The sequence below is a fragment of the Corvus cornix genome, chromosome 2 (genome assembly GCF_000738735.6).
Source record: "Corvus cornix cornix isolate S_Up_H32 chromosome 2, ASM73873v5, whole genome shotgun sequence".
In the NCBI taxonomy this organism is placed as follows: Eukaryota; Metazoa; Chordata; class Aves; order Passeriformes; family Corvidae; genus Corvus; species Corvus cornix.
This window is the reverse complement of record NC_046333.1, coordinates 108,182,408-108,203,239: the sequence shown is the minus strand read 5'-3', so window position 1 is coordinate 108,203,239 and position 20,832 is coordinate 108,182,408. Positions and strand designations below refer to the sequence as shown.

The window sequence follows — 20,832 nt, the reverse complement described above, 5'->3', positions numbered from 1 at the left end:
GGAAATAGACTTGGAGCACTCACACAGTCTGTTAACATAACTCAGCAGCTGGAGCTGTAACAGCTTAGTCTGCTGAAAGTGAGACTTTTGGTAGGACTTAAAAATCAGCAATGAAAAGAGTGCAGGCATTGATTGGGGTTCTCCATGCAGGTGGACTCTGAAGCAGACAGCTAATCTTTTCCAACACAAGTGAGGCAATTCATGTCCTCTGCAGATTTTGTCTTTTGCTTTTAAGATAAATGAAGTGATAAGCATTGTTTGCCATGAAAACGCATCTCTAGAAAAAGAGATTAATTTCCTCCTCTAGAAGGAGAAAAAACATAGGAGGATGATGGTATGAACAAAGCTTAATTAAAATATAATTGTGTTTAATCAATGCAGTATAATTAGAAATAGTGCTTAAGAGTTCATTTTAATGGCTGTTGGGCTATTTGTATTCTTTAAATTAATATCTGCCTTATGAACAAAGATCCAATACAGCTCACTTCTCAAAAAGGCTCATTTGTTTTTCTCTAGTGATTTTTGTGTAGTTCCAAGGAAGCAGAACCAGTAAACCAGAAAATAGATAGGTGGTAAAAAATTCCTATAATGCCTTCTAAACCCTTTGTGTTTCCAGCCTGTGGCATCAAAGAATGGTCTGGTGTTAGCATCTACCTTAGGATGCTGCAGGTCAATGTCTTGCTCACAGTACACTTTCCAGGTAACTTTGGAAGTCACTGAGATCATTTTGTTTATTTTTCATTGCACACAGAGTCTCGTACTTTTAATACTTTATAAGTCTGTTCTTCCTATTGCTTGGAAATTTATCTAAGTACTGGTCAGTCTCCTGTGGTTGGAGGTTCAACAGGGATGGCCAACAGCATGTGCAGGTGGTGCATGTTGTTGTTGAGGTTGTCCAGACTCTGAAGTATTTTAAACCAGTGCCTTTCTTTTTTAGCTGTCTTGTGTTGTTGCACATGCACACAGCAGCAATAATGCCTGAGACCAGACCTCTGTCTTGCTCAATATCCTAGCAGTAAAGTGAAACCTTCTCACATTACTTTCTCAAACTCCAGCAGTTTGTGTTTCAGAAACTTCCTGTGCCAGAGGTGGTTTTTGTTTGCTTATCAACCCCAAAAGGATTTCCCGTCTCTCAGCTTGTTCAGTTGTCCCCTGAATCCATGTAAAGTTTTAGCAGCTGTAACATCCCCTGGCAAAGAGTTCCTGAGTTTCCTTTCTCAGTTGCATGGAGATCTGCTTCCTCATGTTTGTTTTCCACCTGCCATCTGCCTGCTTCATCTGATGCCCCCAGCCTTGTGTTACAATGGGCAGCAAACAGTCAGTTCTGATTCATCCCTTCCATGTCACTCATGATTTTACAGATCGCTATCATATCTCCTCTGGATCATTGCTTTGCCAGGTTTTGTAGCTGTTTCTTCTTGAAGCCAGTCTGTACTTTCAGTCCACCCTCTTTACTTCTTCTTCATCTCTATACATGAGTGGGAGGATCAGAATTGCAGATAACATTTAAGATGCAAGTATGTGAATATGCAGAAACAAAATAGTTGCCTTTTGGTTTTTCTCTGGTCTTCAATTTGCTTTCTCTAACTTGTGAGCTGGGAGATGATGTTCACACAGTAGATGTACCACCCCAAGATCTCATTCCTGGGCAGCAGTGTGCTTGTAACTCAGTTCAGAATCCACTACTTTTGAGTCTAAACTAAAAGTTTTCCCCTAAAAGATTTCTAGCATCAATTTCTATAAATTGCACTTCATATGTCATTTTATTACAAACCTACCCTCATAGAAAGTTCTTTAGCCTCCATCATTTCTACCCCAAATAGCTTAATATCATCAGCAAACATTGTCTCTACCCTGTTTGCTCCCTTTTTCAGGTGATTTCAAGAACAGGCTGAAGAGCATGTGTATCCTTGACATGAGGCAGCAGGACTCCACTGGTGTCTTTCTTCCACAGTGAAACTGACTGTTGCTTTCATATTCCTATGCCCTGTCTCCTATCTTTTCAACAGTTGCTTTCCTAAATCTGTGCAAAGGTGTTCACTCTAATTCTGTGCCTGTTAGGTTTCCTTAAGAGATCTTGTGAGAGAGATGTTATCAAATACATTTTGGAAAGCCAAATAGATGATGCATCTGAGTATAAAAAAAGGGGAATAAATGGAGTCCCATACAATGCAAGCCCTAAAAGAAAATAGCTGGCTGTCAATAGAGTTGTTATTACTGCTCATCTGAACTAGGTTTGTGACAAACCTGAGTATTCTAATGCTGAGGGGTCTGTAGCAGCTGGGCAGATGAGGGCTCTGAGGATATGGAGTTATAGGAGGTTATGCTGACCTACGTGTGAGCTTCCCTAGACGGGGACTTGTCATTGCCCCCGCTGTTGTTTCCAGCTAGGTGTCTTCATCTGCACAGCTGATGTGGCTGCTCTGAGCTCATATGGTTGAAAGTCAGCCTATCAGGCAAGATGAGAATTTTTAGCTGAGTCAGGACTGTGATGTGTTTTGACCCTGCACTGCAGCTGCACTAGTGGCCAGCACATCTGTGCATCTGCAGCAAGTGCTGGGCATTGGGAAGCTTAAACCAATCATAAAAGCAAACCCTGAGAAAAGTTGTTTGTCTGTAGCTTGTATGAAGGGGTACTTTTAACTAAGATTATTTGGGTCTTGGGTGTGTGTAGGAGGTTGCATGATGACATAAGTTTTCCAGCAAAGAAGTAGTAGTCCACACTGGATTTGTAGAGTTGGTCTAGTCTCTTCTCAGAAGCGAGAATTAAAAATGAAGGGATTTCTTTATAACTTGTTTTCTTTGCATCTTTCTTTCTCTCGTGATCGATGAGCCTAGTTTCCATTACTATACTAAGTTTGTTACTGTGGTTAGCCTAAGCTTGGTTCTATACAGTTGCAACCAGAGATGTTTCTGGTTTTTAATGTGATTCTGGGAGCTAGTTATCTGTAATCCAAGGGACAAAAAGTATTGAAAGTGGGAACATTATTGGTATGCTTGTATGAAGAGAAGAAATATGAAGCTCTGAGCTGTTTGCATCTCTGCTCTTCCAGAGTCTCTGACTGTACATCTAATTAACCATCCATTTAAAAATACTGAGCACTTCTTTTGCCCCCTGCCAGCAATATCAAGATGTAAAATTAATTTCTCTGAAGATTTCCATCTCACATGCTTGCAACATTTGGACCTAGCCTTTAAATTGTCAACAATCCACAGTATACAAATTACTTTAATTATAGCAGTAGGCCAATAGTGCTGATGCCCAAAAGTTGTGTCGGGGGTGGATGCTCAATTATCACATTTTCTTTTCTAGATCCCTAGGAAGGCAGGAAATTCAGTCCTCTCAAACTGGTTTTTTACCCTTCACTAAATATTTAAGCAATAGCAATTGGTGTGGCTTTAGTCCAAAATAATTCCTAATCTGAGAAGAATTTTTCCACATTTCATTTATGTTTATTTTCACATTCTTTAATCAGATTTCATGTAAAGAATTATGTTCATTAGAACTAAATACTAATAACAAGCTAAACAGAACTATGCCTTTTTCCCTTAGTCTGTGGAAATATGTGAAGACCTTGTCCCTGCAGTTAGCAAGAAGTCAATGCCAAGTTTTGTTGGTAATCACATACAATATTGACTGTGTTCTCCTGTCAGAAGAAAAATGTCTCATCCCGAGTGCTCACTTCATTAGAAATCAGTAATTTACATGTGAATAAAGCCACCACATCATGTGACTGTGTTGCTTAGTATTTGCTGAAGCTGACTTGGTCAGTAATTCTCATGCTGATTCATGTCAGACTTGCAGAATTATTTTTAATGCCTGAAAAAGAATGCAGTTCACTAGGGAAGAACAAACAAGGTGGGTTTTTCAGTCATAAAAAACCATGTTAAATGCAAAGGACTCCCTCAGAATTCTTTTTTCACCTTTGTAGATGACACATTAATCCTGCCCTCAGTTTGGGGTATCATCAGCACTACCAGTACTAGTATACACCCATGGTCTACAAACCAGGACCAGGTAGGCTTGTTTCTTAAATCAGTCTGCCAGTCATGAACATGACTGCAATTTCAGCTGTAAATTCTGCCTCTCCTTGCTGTGCCTGGCATGGCACATCCTATGGGAAGATTGTTGTCTGAAGGCTGCTGTGTACGTAGTAGTTGTGTGCTATATGGTCACATTCTTCTCGTAGGTCTCCACTGAACTGCACCTGCACATTTATGGATGCAAATTGTATCTCAGTACCAGCTTTTGGTATGTACATATGGTCCTTTACAAGCAGCAGCAATATATTTTGTGGGCAGAAATTGCTGGCATGTACAAAACCTGCAGGTGTGGTTTTAAAGCCTATTTTACCCTCTGTGCATGAAAAGGATGTGCTGTAACTGAGAGCATCTACTTAGACTCTGCTCAAGTGATCAAAATGATCCAGTGCAGCATTTATGTGTTTGATGTTGAGGTACTTTGCATTTTCTGGGTACTGGATACCACCTTACTGCTGTTCTTTGAGTCTCTGTTTAATTAAAAAGAATAATTTAACTATGTTTTCAGTGACATATGTTGAGTTCAGTTCTCATAAAGATTTCTCCAGCTGAACTTTCTTCATCACCCGCACCACTTTCTGCTTCTGAGAGCGGCCAATATCCTCGTTGGTGTAGCAAGGATGGCGCACAGAGGGAGGCACAATGGGCATTCCTAAAGTGAGCAAAAGGCTCCTCCCAAGCACAGTATGGTGCTGCTTGTGAGGCTTGGAGCATCAGGGTGTTCCACCTGCAGGCAAGGAGGCAGCTGCAATTATCCATAGTAGGTGCAATATATACCCAGTTGCTACACAGCTGGCCAAATCTAGTGGTAGGGCAGATTGCAAGCCTGAAGTACAGGTTTGGCTTTAAAGACATCAAGCATAAAAGAAATTTTTTTTTGCGTAATTTTAAATGTACTCTCATATAGTGGAGGTGAATCCTTTACAGACTGGCCTTCAGAGGTGATTTTAGTTTTTTGGAAAGTGTTATCATGAGATCTTGGTTAAATAACTGCTGACAGTTCTCTCTAACATTAATTTTCATTTACTTCTATACATAAATTGTTGTATACTTTTCCTTTTCCCCTTTTCCCTAATCGACTGCCTCGGATGATACAGTTTGAATTTTCCGATGTTCAGAGAACATGACTAAAGACGTGACATATTTTTATATGTCATTGCACATTTCCTGCTGAGGTTAGCTGGTGCATCATTATCAGCTTTCTTGTAAGGAGCTCCTTAAAATATCGTACTTTTAGTGATAAAAAAACAAGTAAAAAGTAAAAAAAAAAAAACAACCAAACAGTGCTAAGGTTGTGTATGCAGAAAGTCAGATAAATATGTTAATTAAGGCTATAAATTATCTTTGCCTAAGAACCTTATTTCTTTATAACAATAAAAACTGAGGGTCCATAATCTTTTCTTGTAGTGGAGAATCTGTGGGAAGAAGATATTCTACCATGCTCTAGACAACAAAAAATTGACTCAAGTTACATTAATTAAATAAGTAGCTTTGTTTGATAATATAAACCGCTTTGGTAACATTTAAGTAACATAGTTATGAATGACAAGCATAAAAACTGTATCCTCTCATAATTCGCATTCACATTTCGGAAATTGATTCCTTAGATTTCATGCTCTTGCCAAACTATGAACCCATTTGAGAATTGAATCTGTGGCAGTGGATGAGCTTCCTATCCTCTTTGTCTTTTGCCAACTTCTTTTGAGTAGCACAAACCTGAATGCTTACGCATCTTGGATTCATATTATGTTCTCAGTCATGGATGACCTTTTACAAATGACTTCCAATAGCTAGAGCTGAAGTCAACCACAAGATTTGGTCGTAAAAGGTCATATTCTAGTTATACAAAATGTAGATAAATTTGAAATCCCTGCAGCAACTGATTGCTGTAGGTTTTTGGTTTGTATCTGACCAATTTTAAATTCAAAGCCATACATTAGAAAATGTTATGTTCTAGCTTTGTTTCTCTTTTCTTTTCTTCTCCTAATTTTCTTTCGCTATAAAATCATTTAGTTTACAGATTTTTTTTTTACTTTTCCAGTTCTTAAAGTTCTATTTCATAGGGCTCCTATTTCACCTTTTCCTTTTCCCCCTTTTCTTCTTTACTAGTGGATTAATTACAGATTACTCCTTGTAAATGTGAATAGTGTCTTTCTCTTACTGTCAGGTTCTCACTGGGAAATATTCTACTTCTAACTGGAATGATTTCAGAGAAGTTGTTTGAGGCCACTCTGCTAAGAGCATGCCTTAGAGTGTCACATTTAGACCTCAAACAAAGAAACAGGGCAGATTTAAACAAGTACAGTTTGTTTTTGTAGGCATAACTCAGAATGAATAGTAAATTAAAAGAATATTTGCTCTCATCACCACTGGTCACTTCCTGGCCTTATGTTGTACAGACAATTAATCTTCTTTTTATTTCTGAAATACAGAAACTGTAGACTAAGGCTTCCCATGGTGACTTTGCTGTGGGACTCTACTTTGTAATTAGTGCCAAGAAGCTGGATTTTTCCATCCCTGTTTGGGCTTGCTGTGTGCTTAACTTGCTCACTCTACTACTTCTGATTCACACTAGAGAAGCTTTGCAGCTCAGCTGTTTGTGGTGCAGTTGTCCTAGCAGGTGAGTAAAAATAAGCTTCTCTGGGCTTGTGTGCTGCTTCCCATCAGTACTGGCACCTTCATATGCCTTTTCCAGGGTGTTCTAATTAAGATTATATCAGAATAGTGTGCTCCAGGGATGGATATCAACTTATCTTTGCTACCAGTGAAAAACCAACAGCTGACCATATGATGATGACCAGGATGATCATGACTCCATGTGGCTTTGCCTTGAGGTGGTTAATTGGACTGCAAATTTCAGCTGCACTCATATTCCTCATCTGGACAGGGGCAACAGTATGTTCTTAATATGGACAGAACTCAGGCAGGAACCAAAACCAAAGCCAGACTACTGCAGTGTTTCAGTCCACTGCGAGCCCAATGCAAAGGTTCAGCTGCCTAAGACCATAGCAAGCTGTATTTCTGTGTGGGGTCTGAGCATGTGGATTCAAGCTCTAGTTGCTCTCCATGGTCTTTTCTATCATGACAGCTCTTACTGTGAGGTTCTTAGAGTAGAAAAACCAGACAGTGTTCCTTCATTGGAAAAAAATCAGTCAACCATCCAAGGCCAGGCTGGTTGGAGCTCTGAGCAACCTGTTCAAGTGAAAGGTGTCCCTGCCCATGGCAGCAGGGGTGGAACTGGAAGATATTTAAGGTCACTTCCAGCCCAAGCCATTCTATGATCCATTTTATGATCCCTCACAGAATGACATACTAAGAACCCTGATATAGGAAACTGCAGTGGATGGGTGGAAACAACTTCCTTTGTGGCAAAGCCTGGAAACCTATTTTTTGGAATACAACTGCATAAGAAAATTAGTTTGACACTGGAGCACAGTCAAAAAGGTATTTTAACAGATTATGTGGCCTATCCTCCAGATGATCATAATATAAAGCACCGTAAAGCACCATACATAACTAGCAACATGAAAGAGAAGGCTGGTGATTTGTATGAGTTCAGATGAAAAACCAATGGCCCTTATAGTGTGGGAACTGAGAGTTTTTACCACCAGATTTGGATCACATTGTGCTAGGATTTGAGAAAATGCACCTACTAAGACATAATTAACTGATCTTTGCTTGCCTATTGCAGATGAATAGGACTGTGTGATTTGCTCCATTCAGTTCCTTAAGAGTGCAGGAATCTGAAAAAAGTAGTGAAGCAGTTGGATAAAAGGAAAAAAACTTTTCAAAGCAGTTGCATAGTGAGCTGTAAAACAAAATTGAAACAAACTACTCTTGTTAGATACAGGATGAATGCCAAATAGGCATTGAAAATATGCACCATGTTCAGCTGGAAACCATCCAAACCATGATATCAATATTGTGTTAACGTTACAACCAAATACACTGTCTGGCATGTTTCCATTATCTCAAATCTTCCATCATTAAAGGAAAAATATGACAAATTGTTGCTTTCCCTTTTCCCAGTTATAGAAAGCACAGCCTTGTAGAAGAAAACCAGCAAACAAGGCTGCTTACTAATTCCATGAGTGAGGATCCTGGCAATTTGGTCTCATTTGAAAATATTTATCACTGCTGATGAGGCAGAGAGCAGGTAAAATTTCGAATTTTTAATTAACTTATATTGTAACATTTCATTGCCCTAAGTACAGTTACACAATGTTAGTCAATTCAGGATTTGGTCCAGGAATGGATTTGAGTTATACCTCCTTTTTACGCTCATCAGAATTAATGAATGAGAGCCCTCAGTCTTATTAAGACTAATGTTCCTTTGTCAGTCCAATTTTCTTTTTTTTCCTTTGGGGTTCCTTCTTGTTATGACTTTGTTAGGTGGAAACTGAATGGTCTATGTTAATCAGCACAAGACATTTGGCTACTCAAGCTTTCGTAAATGTTTCGTTTCCCAGGGTCCTTTGAACCTCCCGGGAACAGTTCTGCATCCTTATTAGAGACTGACAATTAAAGGTCTGTTTTCATATCAAAAGTAATCACAAAAAATTAGCTAGGGAGACCTTGAAATGCTGTGAGAGTTTCAGTGTTTTGAGATGGCCAACTTTCCTTCATTTGCTTCAATCAGTATCAACTTGGGTTCCTTTTTATGTTTCCTTCTGCCAGGGCAACTTATGAGTTGGCATTGTGACAACTGAGAAGGATTATGCAATACCATGAAGATGTGATTAATATATTTTAGGCCACTGTAATCATATTCAGTTGCATAATTATCACAGAGGTGCAACAATAAGCTAAACTGGATTTTGAAGGCAATGCTATAAAAATGAGCACTTTTGGTTTATTGAATTCCTTGTTAGAAGGAGGAGGAAATGCTGTGCAGATCTGCAAGAGCTGTGTTGCTTACAGACTTCAGAAATTCTGATGATAATTTATAGGAAAAAATGTATGGTTCTGCCCTAAATATTTTAATCTTTGTGTGCCAAGTTACAGGCTTTCACAGAAGATAATCTGTTAGTGTCACACCTTGTCTGTTATAAGCCTGAAAAACAAATCTGAGTGTTTCTTCCCCAGGCTCTGGTGCCATGGGAAATTGCTGCAGAAGTTCATCAAAAATGAGTGCTTTGATTTACTCATATTTCTGAGAATCTGTGCTGGTAGATCAGGACATCAGTAATCAAAGTGGGGTGGATCACAACTGAATAGGTTGCATATGTGTTTAAGTCTAGAAACATAAAGCAAAAGATGAAGCTGTTAATATTTCTGTCACAAACTGGAAAAACAAAACTAAATTGGTATTAGAGCATCAAATTCCCTCCTCACAATTGATTTCTTAGAAGTAGCATTCCCACTTGAAGTTAAGTGAACATGGCTGTTTCAGAGCAAGGCTGAGGGCCTCCTTTGCCCCCTGAGATCTCCACACTATTCTCAGTCTGTTTGGAAACCCTCAGATACCTGGGAACAGAAAGACAGACCCAGAATTTCTGTTCATAGCCTGCCTAGCTGCTATGTCACAAATATTAGTAGAATTATCTGAAGACTTAAGGAAGCAAACTTTTTATTCCAAAGCTTTTATTTTGACACTGATGATGGTTGCTTGAAGTATATATAAATTTGGATTTGATTTTTGGAAGGAAAAAAAAATCCTTTGTTGCTAGGTCTTATAGCAGTCACGTCACATAAACTGGCAGTCTGTATATTTAAGGGATTTTTCTCTCTGATTAAACACAATAGTAATGTCTTGCCTTTTGAAATGAAACCTTTGTTTTTTCATCTACATACTTAGGAAACAAACATGCTGTCAAAATCCTTAATGTAGCTAACTATTTGAACATAAAAAACAGCATCAAGCTGTTATTTGTTTTGTTGGACTGTACTCATATTTCCAATCTGAATCTTTTGTACCTGGTGATCTTAATTATAGTTGAGCTGGAAGTAGTTTAATATTAAAGGGAATTACAGCAGATTAATCTGTAAACCTGCACAAATATCACATTCCTTTGTATGGAGGTAAGCACAGGATAGAGTGCATAATTACGTGTTGTTCTCTGTGTAGGCTGTGTGCACAAGGCTGAGGAGTCAGTGTTGCCATTCCTCATGACAGCAGCAATTATGGCACGTTCTCGTGTCTTGCAGCTGTCAGTTACATTAGAAAACACACATTATTCCTCTCACTAAGGTAATCTTTTAATCACGGACAAGCAACCAAAAAAAAAAAAAAAAATTGAAAAAACCAACTTGCCCTGGAAACAGGAATTAGTGTACTAATTAGTGCATGAAAATACAGAGAAATCTTTTAAACTATGTTTGTTGTAATTATTTTTTTCTAAAGTGATATAGCTTGCGGTCAACCCAAGAAGGCCATTTATCCCAACCAGTCAACTGCCCATTACACTTTTTGCAACTAGAGAGACAAAAGAAAATCACTAAAAATTAAATGGGAGAGGTATGTGTCTCCAGTCCTGATGTAAAAACATCGCTGGAATCCAGTTGCAGCAGTTTAGCCTCAGTTAGCACGTTGGGAAAGCACAGTGTCAGCAAACAAGAACCATAGTTTGTACTGGTAAATACAACTTTTGAATCACAAAGTATCAGTTAATTGTCTATGATTAAGGCCTTTGGATTTGCTTGTGATTTTAAGGCTGCTCAGGTGTCACTATTGAGCCCATTTAGGAACAGTTTGCAAGATGACAGGTAGAAAAATGAAGTTTCAGAAGAAATATAGGAGAAGAGCAAGCCACACACAAGCAGTCTGATTTGCAGAAAGTATGCTCTGGGACTGCACTGGCTGCCTACTGGGCAGCTTCCATGTAAGTTTGCAGATGGTAGTAAATTTCCCAGTTAGTTTGATGTTATTGCACAAGCTGCTACCTCATTGCAGTGGCTCAGGAAAAACTGTCAAAAATTTTAAATTTAACACGTGTAGGTTTACCAGAAATGAAACTTCTTGCAAGTGTCAAGTATTACCTGCATTCCATGAGACTGACACAGGTGTTGCCCGTAAGACTGCCTGACATGTTCTGACAGTTCTGGTTTTGTCAGTGTCCCATTGCCTCATGTCCTTTGAATTAGGAGCACTCTCTCCAGTGGCATTTCTTGAATCCAGCTGGTGAATATTGATGGTCACCACAAATGATGACAAGGCACTGACACAGAAACCTCCTCCTCGAAATTGAGAGTGCCAAAAGTAACAGATTAGAGACTAGTCATTATAAGAGAAACTGGGGATTTAAAAAAAGAAGGCAAAAAAAAACCCCGAAGTGGGACAAAAAAAAAATCTGCCTACTTTCAATGTCCTTGTCCTGCCCTACTGTTAACTATTGGTGGCTGGAAAATGAACCCCCTCTCAGTGTTGCAGGTCATGTTTGTTCATGTTTTTTCACTGCTTTTTGTGATGTTTCTTTTAAACAATAGTACAGTACACACCAGGACTTTGCAGGCTTCCCCATGCAATGGTGCCAATATATTCCACCCTAATTTGCAATGTGTCTGTTATTACAGACCTTGGTCCCTCCTGAGCACAAGTGCTGCCTATGCCAAATGCACATAGTTGTTCTGTGAGGACAAGGATCATCTAGCGAATAAATGGAGAACTCAGTATTCAATTTAGTGGTGACCTTGAATTTGATCTCTCTTCTATCCCTAACAGCCTAGTCAATCTCTGCCCTGTTTAACCCATGTCATCATTGCTGTCGTATCATACAGCCCCTTCTGCAGCTGCCTTCTCCTTGATACTGTCCATTTAAATCACCAAAAGAAAGAAGAGAGAACAAGGAAAGAACTACCATAAATTCTTCTTCACCTTTTTCTTAGCAGTGTCAGGAATGGCTGCACAGGTCTTTCCCAGTCTTTCTGTTCTTTTTTTTTTATATTTGTCTAAGGTAGAAACCACAAGTCTGATTGATAAGGCAATTTGCATCTTGAGGCATCACTGGAAATACAATGGCATGAAAGGCTACTCTGGCAGAGCACACTTTTCCCTCAGGGCTGACTTTAGAAACTCATTGATGTCACTTCCTTCCTCAGTCAGCAAGTGAATTTTCACTAATTCTCAAGACCAGCTGTCCGTGCTGTCAACAGAAAGTTATTAAAATTCCTTTAAAGTGAATCAAAATAGCCTAAAAACAAATGTACTGGGAAACAGGAAAGCATCAGTATTCAAAGTCCACAAACCTTTGAGCAAAATAGTGTTGATCTAACCAGAGATTTCAAACACTCTGCTTTCCTAGCATCTTGTATATCATTAGAGAATGCTAAAAACACATACACCTTTAATCTTCTATTACCAACAATCTATTTGGCTAAAATATTTGTTACACGAATAAATCTTATTTCTCCTAAAGATGAATTCGGTGAGCAAGGGAATACATTTTAAGTCCCCCCCTAAATGATAACTCTGTGGCGTTTTTTAAAAGCATGATTTTTATATTTAGCAAATAAAAACACAACACAAGCATGCAGGAAGTAATTACCATAAGAGACAATCTTATAATATAGCCTAAAGTAATTATCTTCATCTGAATAATCTATAATGTTTTCTTTGTAAAGAGGAGTAGTCTCAGGGATGGGTAGGGAGGATCATTTTCCTTTGAGTAGAGTCTTTATACTGTATTTTAACACTTTAAATATTTTCACCTCGTTCTAAAAATTCTGTTTGTGCCACACATATCAATATGGAAAAGTTTTGTTGAAATGGAGTATCATTTCCAGGGCTGGAGGTGGCAGCCACCTGAGCTAGGCAGGCTCCCCTGACAGTTAATAGTGATACTGACAGGTTGTAAGTCCTGTCCCATCATTATTATTTTTAAAAACCTTCGGGGTGCACGTAGCCTAGCTGGATAGGCAAGTGTGAAATTCCTGACTTTCCCCAATATGTGTGGACGGTCTCCAGTAGCAAACTGATACCAGCTGCCCTTTTGGCACCTAGTGCATGGGAGCAGTAAATGAGGCAAATTACTGTCCCTTTTGGTCGAAAAGGGAAAAACAGGTGTGAGGTGTCCTTGCTGTTAGAGTCCCAGACAGGGTAGAAAAGCAGTGTTTGGTCTAGGTTTTGATTTTATCTCCAGGTGCACACTGAAGGACGCTGCAGAAGAAGGCCAGAATAAGGAAACAAGACCATAATTCAACTTGCCACTTTGTGGATACTATCAGGATAGAATTTCTCCCTTGGGCCAGCTGGTGCCAAGCCTCAGTTTTGACACAGGCATGTAATTTTATTTTAAGGTAGTGGCAGAAGTTGCTTTTCTCCTCCAGTGGTCAAATCCTGAGCTGGATGCTACCAGTCTCTTGGTCACGTAGTACATCTTGCAACATTAAGGGCTTCATACTACATATTAGAAATTTGTTTTCTCCCCTTTGGAGGTTGTAATTTCTTGTGGGGTTCCAGGTTAGATTGGCTATATAGCAAGATTGGCTGCCTATCTCAATCTTCTTCCTATCACATCTTTTTTTATAAGAGAGGCTTCTGTTTCTTTTATTTTAGGTGTATTTCCATTTCAAACTATCAAGTAATTTTTAAATGTTAAATTCTGTTTCTTAATTATAGGTTTTGATTATTTTTTTACTAATTCGCTGTTTGCTGCTCTACGTGTCCCGTCATGTTCATTAAAATATGTACAAACCAATTATTTTCTTTCCCTTTCAGAGTCTGGAAAAAAGCTGCAACAAGAGACAATTAATCAGGTATTTAGAAACTTTCATACTTTTTGTTAACTTAATTTTTCATGCAGAAGAGTTGTGGCAAGTAAAAGGGAGAACTTCATGGGACACACTAATACTAATGAACAGGTGTGCTTAGGAGCACGTGTCAGACAACTGGCTCACTCTGCAGATGTGTTGAATTCACAAAAGTAGCCATCATTTTGACTTAACACTAAGATCTGCCATTTAAGCAATTCAGTTCATCTACTTCCCAACGTGTTGGTGCTGAGGACAAAGCCCAGAGGTAATTTGTTCATTGGTATCAAATTTTGTGGCACATTATATTTCTTTTTCTTCTGTTTGCTAGCATTCATTTTAAAAGGCAGAAAGCTAGTGATACAAATACCTGAAGAGCACATGTAAGCAGTGTTTTCAGTATTTCTTAGGTTATTTCTGCCATGAATTTTCATTGAGGCTGCACTAAACTGTGACATTGCTTGCAGAGGCATTTTCTGCCTTGTCTTTATTACTGTATCAAGAGTAATTACTTAGGAAAAAACCTTTATATATTGTAATTTGTCATTTCCGCATCAGAAAAAGCATACAGAAATGAAACTGAAAAAATTTCTAACCAGAAAGAGAGGAGGAAACCCAGAGTTTGCTTTCCTCAATTGCATGCTCTTGTGGATTGAAAAGGTCCAACTCCACAGAAGCAGTGTGCTTGCTTGTCAATCTTTGGCTTCTTGTCCTCTTGTGGAATACTGTTATCCAGATGCCATAGAAATGGGTATCTGGATTGTTCGTGAGATTTATTTTGAAATGCTGCTTAAAAAGCAGTCATTAAAATATTTGCAGTCCAGCAATTACCCTCCCTTAAGCCATCTTCCTTCTAAGCTATATATCAAGGCATTGGCGTAATTACATCACTGTTACCTGCGAACTAATCACCAAGGTGAAGGACTAACCTGACAGGGACTGAGCACCTAAAGCAGCCTGGTTTGGATCTAACAGCAATTCCCCTGCCATGGCTGAGCATGGCAAAGATGTCAGTGGGTCATTTTCGGTAGCCTGAGCTGGCACCGCTCTTCACCAAGTAAACCCTTGCATGTCAGGACACTTACGGGAAGCCTGGTCCTGTGACACAATGTAATATTCAGAGTTGTTACAACATTCTCATTATGTTGAGAAACTGATGGATAGATATTTATCATTCTCCAGAATATGGCACTGCATAACCAAAGGAAATCTTTCACTTTCTTAAATAACTGTAGAAATATTTTGGAATTTAATGGAAGTTTTGTGCTTTGACTGAGAATTTATATCCTAGAACAAGTCTAATTAACTTTTATAACCGAAACTGCCTTTTAAATTTAGCCAGAAATGTCTTGCAAATCCACTTTTGGGAGTTCTTGTTGGCCAGAAGGGGGGGCACTTGTATTTTTAAACCACAACTTGAGGCAACGCTGGCAGCGTGTGAATGGTTGATTGGAGACCTAATTCTGCACATTTTCTGTGTGACAAAATCAGCTCTGTGGATGCCATTACCCTTTTCTGAGGAAGACTGTATTTGCCTCATTTTCAAAAGGTGGATCATGTACTGTATTTTGTGTGTGCAGTCTTAGTCTTTTCCTGCATGCCACTGTCTTGCCTTCACTGAATAGCTCACCTGCTCTGTCTCTCTGCAGTTAACTTAAGAACATCTAATTTTGAAGGAATATTGCCCTGTCTTGATATGCTGGGGGTATATATAAATAAAGTTGTAAAAAGTTGATTTGGAGACAAATAGTACACATTCCCATTTAAATGCATACTACTTAAGCTGGTGATGTTCCCTTTCATATAGATTTCCTTTGGACTTCCAAGAACTGAAAGAGTGTTTCGCAACAGAAATCAATTTCATTTCCAAGACTGTCATTTAGGGAATGATTACAGAGGCACTTCATATTTGAATTGTACTTTTATTGCTTCAACAAAAAAATTTGTACTGGGGTTGATCCTGATGGAATATCTGTCATGGAAGGATTCTTTTTGTTTTCAATACTGAACTTAAAATTTTAGAGGCAGGGTAAGATCCTTTAGTTCCCTTTAAGTCAGTTCAGCAATGGGGAGTTAAACTGGCTGCCAGAAATTTAAGTGAGGGAGAAGTTCTCTGCAGAAGATGGATGATGTTACCAATTGACAGGAGCAGGAGTGCAAAGGGGCAAATAGCAGGAAATATCTTGTTGACAGGTGAGTGAAACAGAGAGGGGATGGAGAAATTATAAAGCTGCTGTCCCAGTGATCTCCTGCTGGATAAACCCCTGACTGTGTGCATCTGGGACCTCTCTAATCTTGAAGACCACTGTGGCTTCTGTGTGGTTCTTAGCTCTTCTAAAGCCTAAGCAAAGATTAGTGAAACATGCCATAGATAGAACACTAAGGTAGTATCTGCTTCCAGAAACCTTCACTACAGTTACCGTCTTCACTAGCTTTTGCTACATTTGATCATAAGACATTTGCTGGTTTTCCTCAAACACCTTTTTCGTCATTTATGTATATAAATATGTATGTTCATTTAACAGCAGTGGTCATCTACCACCACCAGTCAATCAGAAACAGCACACACTCTGCTTTTCAATACCTGTTTTTAACAACATTTGCCACCTCAAGGGTAAATCCTGGCACCAATGTACAGCCTGTTTACTGAGCATGTTGACCACTGCTGAGGAAAATGCAAGGAAACAAGAAGAACCCTTGTGTTTCTGTGTAACAGTCCTGGCAAAACAACACATTACAGACCACCAATCAAAATGTGTCTGGGGAAATCCTTTGTGTTTCATCCTTACCACTCAAATTTGTCTGTGTTGTGGTCTTAATGTATACTCCTACATATAGTTTTGTCCAGTGCCTCTGAATCTCTGAAGGACTGACAAGAATAGGTGTAATTGCATTTGGAAGTTGAAGTTGCTCGCACATTCAGACTTTTGGGTTAAAAACCCAGCTGTGTTTGAGCTCAGACTTGAGCCTGTCCCTTCTGTAGTGAAGCTGCAGGTCAGGTTGGGAGACTGGTAAGAGTGCTCCACAATATCTCTCCCCCTGTTCTGTCACTGAGGAGGTTTTTGTCAAGGCAGGCTCTCGTGAAGTGGCACATCCATCCCTCAGTCTTTTAAGATCTCTGTCAGGGAGCATTTCCCTTCCTGCACATGGGGTTGGGGAAGCAGGAACACAGAAAGGATAGTGATGAGGCAATGTACTTGCTAGAGCTGGGCTTGGACCATGGATAACTGCAGCTCTGACATACTGTCAGTACGTGTACGCCTTGTGCCAAAGAAAAGAAGTCAAAGACAACTCAAACCTCTGTTAAATGGCAATATAAGTTTGTTGTTCAGACCACGGTGAGGAATAGCTTATGACCTGAAGGTCGCTTCAGGCACATGGTGTAATAAATCTATATTAATATGAGTGAAAACTTCACAGTTCAGACCAAACTCCTTGGTTGCCCTTGTGCACTGCTGTAGTTTACTCCAGTTCTCTCCTCTACCCCCTTCACCGTCTCAAATGACCTAGCTAAAAAAACTTCAGTCCGTTTATGCCAGCTTCCAAGTCCTGCCACTTTGAGGTTATCTGATAGGTATGTCCCTTGCTTCTGTTTTCCTAGTTTGGGGTCATATTCCTTGGTGTTATATACTTTATTCCCCCAAAATTAAGAGTTTGAAAATCTATGAGAGAGCTAATGCATTTAGCCCACTAAACAAACTGAACTATTGTTTCACCCTCATGTGTTCTATAGAATCACATAATGGTTGAGGTTGGAAGGCATCTCTGGAGATCATCTTGTCTAACCCTCTTATTCACAGAGCAGGTTGCCCAGGATCACATCTGGCTGGATTTCAAGTACCTCCAAGAATAGTGATTCCTCTATTCCTGGATATTCCTGGATATTCCTGGATGCCTGCACTTGATATTCACACAGTAGAAATGTATTTTGCTATATTTATATGGAATTCCTTGTGTTTCACTTAGTGCCCACTGCCTCTTGTCCTGTCACTGGAAACCTCTGAGGGGAGTCTGGCACCATCTTTTTTTGCTCCCCCCACCTCCTCCCTCCCAGGTTATATACATTGATAAGATCTTTCCAAGCCTTCTCTCCTCCAAGCTAAACAGCACCAGCTCTTGCCCATTGCTTGTATGTCACATGCTCCTAATCTTTAAACACCTTGCTGCCCCGTCACTGAACTCACTCCAGAGTGTCTACCTCCACGTCCATTTAGACACTGGGCACATCCCAGTATGTCCATGTCTCCTGCACTGGGAAGTCCAGAACTGGACACAGCACTCCCAGTGTGTCTGTATCTCACCAGGGCTGAGCAAATGTGAAGAATCACCTCTCCTGATCTGCTGGAATTGCTCTGCCTAATGCAGCCCAGGAGACTGTTGGCCTTTTTTGCCACGAGAGCACATTGCTGGCTCACAGTCAGCTTCTTCTCCAGCACCCTCAGGTCCATTCCTACAAAGCTGCTTTCCCACTGTCCAGCCCCCAGCATGTACAGGTTCCTGGAGTTGTTCTTCCCCAGCTGCAGGACTTCGCATTCCATTTTGTCAGATCTCACAAAGTTCCTGTTTAGCCATTTCTCAAGTCTGGTGAGGTCCTTGTGAATGGCAGCACAACCCTTTGGTGTATCAGCCGCTCCTCCCAGTTTTGTATTGCCTGCAGACTTGGTGAGGGGATGTTCTGTCTCATCATCCAGGTCAGTAATAAAGATGTGGGACACTTATGAACTCACCATCGACCTTGGGGCAGTAGTGGTTGGCCTCCAGCTACATTTTGTGCACAATGGTTTGAGCCTAAGCAGTTCATCCAGTTTTCAATCCAACTCACTGAGCACTTACCTAACCTGTACTTCATGAGGGTGTTATGGGAGACAGTGTCAAAAGCCTTAGGAAATTTGAGATAAACAAGATCCAGTACTCTCCCCTTACCACTGATCCAGTCATCTCCTTGTACAGGGCTATCAGACTGGTCAGGCACAATTTCCCCTTCACAAATCCATGAAGCATGAGATCTAGCTGGAGGACAGTCACCAGTGGAGTACCCCAGGGGTTACAGCTGAATAAAATACTGTTTAACTTCTTCATTACATACCAGGATGGTGGGATGGAGTGTACCCTCAGGAAGCTGTCACAGGATGTAAAACTGGGCTGTTCTTTGATTTTTGGTACAAACCACGATTTCATTGACCTTCTTGGCCACCTGGGCACACACTGGCTCAAATCCAGCTGCTGTTTACCAGCACCCTCCAGTCCTTTTTCACTGGACAGCTTTCCAGCCACTCCTCTTTTCCCTGACCCACTAGGTGGGTCACCTGGTCGTGTCCTGCAGGTTCTCACTTGTTCGCTTGTTTGAGGTAGACAGCTCTGAGCCCTGTCTGGTCAAATATAAGATCCTTCCTGCTCCCCCTGCACATTTTGTTTATCAGTAAGCAGAAGCTGCCTTTTTTAAAATTAGTTTTTAATTTTTTATCTGATATATTATCAGACAAAAATCAGTCGGGAAAAAATGCTCAGTTTCTCCCTACACGCAACATTTTCTTTCTTCCAAGCTGATAAGGGCTGCTTCTGATAACATTCTCTGCCCCCTTCAAGTTCAGATAAGGTAACAGTCCTTCAATGGTTGATGAATAATATATAATACCAAGATGGTGAGTCTCAGAAAAAAATGCAGGAAGAAATATTACTCGAATAAGTACAGCAGACACTTTTATATGAGAACCTTTTCAGTCCCTTCTGGAGGAAACCGTTTCTCAGGCTGTATAGACAGGAACATAAGTGCAGTGTCTGAAGACAAAAATATCTTAAATTTTATGAAGAATTATTCTTTTTGTGCAAAAACCCGCAAGCATTAGAATAAGCAACACATTGAATGCTCAGCAGAAGTATTGAAAGAAATGGTGTGAGGTTTGAGCAATGAAGGGCAGCAAGGACTGGGAAGTTGGGCTGCAGTCCTGCTTATCAGATTTCTGTGTCCTTTCTTGCTCTGTAAAATGGCAAGGTTTTTCTACCACTGTTAATCAGAAAATAGGAATCACAATATTCACATGGGCTACGCAATTGTTATCTTTCCTTGGTTCACAGACATGGAAAAATGAAGTGTGAAGGTCAAGGTACTTGCATGAAACCAAACACTGTGGCTCTGGCAGGTGCACCTACCCTTAAACACAGCGCTGCTCTTATCCCTGTGCTTCAAAGAGGGATGGTGCTTGAAGTAGTTAGAGTTTGGGTGGCACACTGATCAGCTGTGGCACTGCTTGCAGATTAATGCGTACTGGAGGGATAGCCACACAGAAACCTGCTACAGAATAAACTAGTGTATTTTCTTTTACCTGTGAAAGACATGACTTAGCCCCCTTCAGTGAAATAGGGTTGGTCAGTGCGAGGATGGAGTGTACAGTGGATCATGCCCTTTGTCAATTCACAGCCATTTTTTTTTTCCACAGTAATTTATGAATGCAATCAATTCTCAAGTATTAATATTTCTGTCTAGAAAAAACCACATGAATTTGTTTAAAAGTGTACAAATGTAGGCAAACATATTTGACGTATTTGCCAACCTACAGTGCATTTATATTCTATTTCTTTTTTATTTACCAATGAAGTCATCTAATTTGAATTAAATGCTAATCGTGATTGAAGAGAAAATGCTTTGAGACCTCTAGAGATCTTAGTATCTCTTCCAAAGCAATTTGGGAGAAATTGAATTCTTCATGCCTGAATATACATTAATATTCTTCATCTGAACTTACTTTCGTTTGAAAGTTTTCTTATTATTTCTAAAAGAGCAAAATGTCTTGTTTATGCTGGAAGATAAGTGTGTTTACCTGCAGACAAGATAGAGATGGATTCTGTTTACCAGAAAAAAAAACCCCTGTGAATCTCACCATAGCCACTAATGTAAGGAATTCTGCTTTCTAATTCTGCACACGGTTAGATTTCAGGCCTCTATTCTCAAAGCACTTGCTGGAAAAGGGGAGCCAGGGTTTCAGTCCAAGCATGCAGGGTTAACCTTCAGGATTAATGCCCAGCAGTTTGGTCCCCTTCCTGAAAAACATGTCCACTCATGCAGACAGGGAAATGGGGACAGGGTCTCTCCTGCACAGGCTCATG

General features: G+C 39.9%; 1 protein-coding gene across 4 annotated transcripts in view; it reads left to right on the top strand.

Moving 5' to 3' along the window:
- The window catches only part of CHST9 (carbohydrate sulfotransferase 9), a 90,827-nt gene that overhangs the window by 58,251 nt on the left and 11,744 nt on the right, over window positions 1-20,832 (top strand). For 2 of the 4 annotated variants that reach the window (XM_039549738.1, XM_010396405.4), the window contains exon 4: window positions 13,697-13,734. The exons of 1 other annotated variant lie outside the window; for it this stretch is intronic. In XM_039549738.1, the coding sequence (XP_039405672.1) occupies window positions 13,697-13,734 (38 nt within the window). Of the gene's footprint in view, window positions 1-1,934; window positions 6,662-8,070; window positions 8,198-13,696; window positions 13,735-20,832 lie in introns of those variants that run through there. One more of the 4 variants, XM_039549739.1, reaches the window with a different exon arrangement.